Source organism: Micrasema longulum, unplaced genomic scaffold (genome assembly GCF_059751315.1).
Source record: "Micrasema longulum isolate JH-2025_06_02 unplaced genomic scaffold, ASM5975131v1 h1tg001633l, whole genome shotgun sequence".
NCBI lineage: Eukaryota > Metazoa > Arthropoda > Insecta > Trichoptera > Brachycentridae > Micrasema > Micrasema longulum.
In genome coordinates this window covers 228,768-233,891 of record NW_028278813.1, presented here as the reverse complement: position 1 = coordinate 233,891, position 5,124 = coordinate 228,768, and the positions used below count along the sequence as shown (strand labels likewise).

The window sequence follows — 5,124 nt, the reverse complement described above, 5'->3', positions numbered from 1 at the left end:
GTGATCAACATTATTTTCAGAAGGTGATTATTACAGTTTTTGGTATAAAAGCGGCCTGTCTGTTTTAGCAGAACATAGAATTGACCTTACGGCACCCGATAATATCTTTTACATCAGATTTACCATTTAAGGTATTTATCTTGCAATTTAAAGCTTACGTTGTTTCTCTTGAAGAAATAAACTCTAAATCATCACGTAAACTCATCCAAAAATAGATCCTCAGAGCAAACAATTTGATATTCAAAAGAGATTTAACTTTCACAATAAACATAATGTATTCTAGATGTGTGCATCTTGTCATCAAATTCAAATGTCATCTTGAACCCACTCGCGTTCATTATTTTAGCAATAATTTTGTTATATCTTAACTGATTTTCAATTCTAAGATATACATTTGGAATTTATAAAAAACAAGGTTACGGCAAAGAGACCGGCGAGGATCAAGACAGATAATACGATACCCGTTACTGCAGCGGTCCCCCAGAAATTTCTATTCTTTTGGTCAATAATTTCAAGTCGCTCGCTTTCTGATTGATTAATTGCTCTGAAAAAAACTGATCGCATTTTATCTAAAGACCATGGAGCATAATAATCTTCATTGTCATTTATGGATTTATAATCAATAACCTTTTCACCAATATCGACAGGATTCATTAAGGGTCTGTCCTCGTCTAAATTTATCGGCTGTTTATCGGCTTCCACTCCTGGTCTGCTTTCAATCATACTTGCATTATTCTCATTCGGTTTGTTTTCATTACTACCCGATAAAACTTCATCATCACTGTCTTTTTTTCCCCCGTCGATTTCTTCATCTTTTGAAGTTTCCGGTTTTTCGTCTTCCTCGTTTCCTTCAACCTTTTCTTTTTCTTCATTTTCTTCACTTTCGGTTTGGTCTGGATTTTTATTTTCTGTGTAACCTTCATCTTCTTTATTTTTCGATGATTTTGGACTATCTTTATCCGTACTGCCTTCAATCCCTTGATCCGGTTTATCTTCATTCTTGTTACTTTTAGCTTCTTCGTCTTTCGATTGTTCTGGTGTAACATTTGTCTCATTGCCTTTATCACTGCTCGACTCTGGTCCATCACTTTCGGTAGACCCTGTTTTATTTTCTTCGTTTCCCGTTACATCTGGATTACTTACTACTTGTTTTTTTTGTTTAAACTTGAAATCTTCCGTTGTTGCTTCAGTCACGGGTGAAGTTGAAGAAACTTTGAAAGTAATATGTTCAGTAATATTTTCATTTCTTCGATCAGGTGGTGGAGTTACCTCAAATCTATCTATAATAAGAAGTGGGTTCCCGCTGACATAAGTAGCCAAGAACTTCACCTGAAAAGTATATGCTGATAAATTGTTGCTAATGTAATACTTATCTATCTTTGTATATACAAAAATAGAACTCCGCTTGAATTAAGGCAGATCAATTGAACGTAGTTATGCCGAAAGCAGCCAGTCAACAATTTTGAAAAAAATGATATATTGGTGTTACCGGGTGGAGTAAAGTCAACTCTATGTTCTGCTAAAAAGAGTCAGGCCGCTTTTATACAATAAAGTGCAATAATCACCTTCTGAAAATAGTGTTGATCTTAAAAACAGCATTTTTCAATTTGCAGAAACTGGTCAAATACGTGATTAGATACTTGTTTGGAATATAAAAAAACTTATGTATTAATCCAACTGTTGTGGAGATTTTGTTATTCAAACGTGCTGTTATCTCAGTTTCACTTTTCTATGTCTGGCTGCTTTCAACATAACTATGTTGAATTTTCAGCTATAAAAATAAGAATATTTTTTTTAGTTGCCACTTTTGTATTTACCTGAAAGAGTCCCGAAATATCTTCGAGAGTTTTTACGAAATTTCCCCAAGAAGTGAAACTTAAATCAGGTTCGAACACTTGATCGTTTATAATAATTTCCAGCTTGACCCCAGGGGAAATAGAAAAGTAAACTAATACAACTCCAGATCCTGGTGTAAATGGAAAGGGTTTGGTCAGAAGACATCCAGAGCCAGCAATATTTAGGAAAAAACCATTAGAACCATGTGGAGGAGACATATTGAAAGTTGCGTACTCTTCAACTTTAAACTCATCGCCTTTGCAATCGGACTCGGAAGCAAATATTCCTGTCCGGCCTGGACTGAAATCTACGTCCAAAATACTTTGGCAATCCATTACGAAAATCAACTTCACGACTACTAATATTAAAATGTATCGATTCATGATTTAAAACTCCGTTTAATACGACATAATGACACTAGAATAATAGGTCTACATTATCTCTGACTAGAATAATTAGATCAAACTGACAGAAAACAATATGGTACATTCTATTGAAAAAAAACAAATATTATTCAAATTTAGTATTTGCTGATAACACTAGAGTTTTAATAAGACCTACTAATATTTAAACGGTAATCTTCTTCTTTCTTTCTCTCATCTCTCCTGAGAAGAGGTTCTTCAGGGGAGAGGAAAAGAGGAGATAGAGGGATAGGAAAATCCCCGTTTTTATTCAACTCTCTGTCAGCAATAATTGACGTCCAGGATAAGACGACAGATTCTAACAAGATTATAGCGTCTCAAGGACTTCTACCGTCAAACATGACAATTTTGCCCAGCCATGACAATTTTGCCCACTGCCAAAATCCTTAACAAAATCAAGTTTTAAAGTAAGAAAAGTTTCTGGTATAAAAATTACATTTGATAAGTATATTTTGATAGTTCCATGGCAAAACTAAATATTTAGTTTACCGCCAGCTTCAGTTGATCACTTGAAATTTGAAGTTAAACTTGAAGGTCTGTTTGTGTATATCTACAAATATTGTCAAAACTTTTGTTGTTGCGGAGTTTATGTTGAAAGGAGGCAAGTAAGTTTAAGATATTTCATTGCATACATAATAAAGACGCCATAGAACGTATTTCTGTATATCTATTTGAACAAACACAATAGATATTTAAGTGGGCAAAATTGACTTAGATTTCTTAGCTAGTGTTTTGTCAATTTTGCCCACGTCTAAGGTTGTCGCTACATATTACATTGAAAAAATATTATCTAAGAAAGTAGAAAATATAAAAGAAAATGAAGTAAATGGTAAAAACATGATTTTTCACGAGGTAATAGGATATTTTGTTCAAACTGGCCCACAAATCAGATTTTTTGCCAAAGATTTAACAAATAAGATTTAAAAATCTGATGGGGGTTTCAACTCAAATACACGCTGAAAATAACAAGCTAGTTATTCTGTTAAACTTTTTCTACCCCACAACAATTGGTAAACAATCAATCCGATTTTTCTCTGCAATCAGGATCAAAAGATACCTACACCTTATAGAGGAGAACATTGAAAAAAATGTCATAGCGACACGGAAACAACAGACTTTGATGCCTACTCAGTTGATGAATCAACAGATTTCGAGACATTCATAAGTCATTACGACGAATATAAACAACGTGCCTCCGAATCTTCGGCCGAGGAAAACGAAAAAACAGTGTCTGATTCGCTTGAAATTAATAACGGTGAAAAAGTCGCTTTCGTTTTAGTAAAGTTTAACACTGTTGATACGCAAAATGACAAATATTATGTCGGTTAAGTTATCAGCGCATCAACTACCACAATTTTAATATTGTTATTTCATTTGTAAGACGCAAACGTAATGGAGCTTTGTGTGATCTCAAGTTGAGGATATTGCTGATGTATTTAATTGGAACATAGTGAAATCTTTACTTGAACCTGTAATCTTGCGTCAAGGTTTTCATAAATTCAATTTAAATCTTAAAAACTGCAAGATTGAGTCATTTTCTGTGAGTAAATTAAAAATTGTTGTACAAAAACCAATTTTAATTTTTACCATTCAAAAATAATTTAAACCATAAAAAAAATGTAAGAATATCCGACCACATTTTAGAAAGTTTTATTTATTAAATTTGCCAGCTTTTTGTGAAATAATGAAGACTTATTTTTTATTTTAAATGTTTTTTGTATAAATATTTTTAACAGTCTAAAGAAGGAAATAAAACATGAAAAGTAGTAATAAACCGTATGATAAGGATGATAAAACCAAAAATAAAAGTTAATTACCAAGTGGGCAAAATTGTCAACAAGTGGAGATAATTTTGCCCAGTATGTTTTGTCTTCTAAAATAGCATAAATAAAAGAAAAGCAAACGTTTCGTACTTGTAGAAATGCAAATGTATCACTATGTATCAAATGTATCACTATTCAACAAAATGGATAGGAGTTGTCCCATACAAAAAAAATGATATTGTAAAAGTTTGTTAAAACTAGGCAAAATTGTCACGTTTGACGGTACCTAAACCTTTTCTTGGAAGATCTGAGTAAAAAAATATTTATATATTTTGTTATTTTCTCTCTATCTATCCTCGCCTCTGTTGTATACACCATGATTTGGTCTGACACATGTTTTGTATATCCGAATTATGTTTCCAATAATCATGTGTTCATTGTACTACACGACATTTCTTAGGCATCCAGATGTTTACTAACTGAGATGGATATGTTCTCATCATCACTATGGCAGCATCATTTGCATGGCATGTGATGTTAATGACCTTATCTCCCTTAGTAGATTCACTCCTTTTTTATTCTTAAAAGCGTTTTTGTTACATATTTATTCTGCTTGTGTAAGAAAAGGTTTTTGGCGTATATATTGTTGTGCTACATTTAGTTATAAAGGTGCTAAACTTGCTTTGTTGTTCTCAATATGTGTTATTTTCTAAATGTTAATATTATTTATGTCCCGAATTGAGTTGTTGGAACTCCTGGGAATGTAATTCAAAATATTATACTTAATGTAAAATACTTTGTGTTGTATGATTTAAAAATAAAATATTCAAGTTTATTATGTTTATGAAACGTATTTATTACGTATTCCCACATACTTTTTTCAAAACATTACAGTTTTTATTTATTATGGAAATCATGCAGTCTTTTTTATTTACATAAGGTATAAGTAAACAATTTAAAGAAGTAAGGCCAATTACAGATCTCACATTCATATTTATTATGAACTAGCGGACCCGACAGACGTCTTGCCCGAACGTTAGCTTGCCAACTATTTATTTGCTGGTTGAACAAACCTTTTTTCGTAAATAAGGACACACGTTATT

At 32.4% G+C, this 5,124-nt stretch overlaps 1 protein-coding gene across 1 annotated transcript; it reads right to left on the bottom strand.

Moving 5' to 3' along the window:
- Positions 1 to 2,315, bottom strand: LOC148274516 (uncharacterized). Its single transcript, XM_088237003.1, has 2 exons — positions 1,818 to 2,315; positions 1 to 1,329 (listed from the first exon to the last, which is right to left on the bottom strand). The coding sequence occupies exons 1-2, from the start codon at positions 2,217 to 2,219 to the stop codon at positions 382 to 384; spliced, it is 1,350 nt and encodes a 449-aa protein (XP_088093129.1). The 5' UTR covers positions 2,220 to 2,315; the 3' UTR covers positions 1 to 381.
- Positions 2,316 to 5,124: the final 2,809 nt, after the last annotated feature.

What these genes read in the sequence shown, in the direction of transcription:
- LOC148274516 (XM_088237003.1), bottom strand. Translation starts at nt 2,219, where the DNA reads ATGAATCGATACATTTTAATATTAGTAGTCGTGAAGTTGATTTTCGTA. An exon ending in ATATTTCGGGACTCTTTCAG is followed by an intron (nt 1,330 to 1,817) that starts GTAAATACAAAA and finishes TATACTTTTCAG; the next exon opens with GTGAAGTTCTTGGCTACTTA.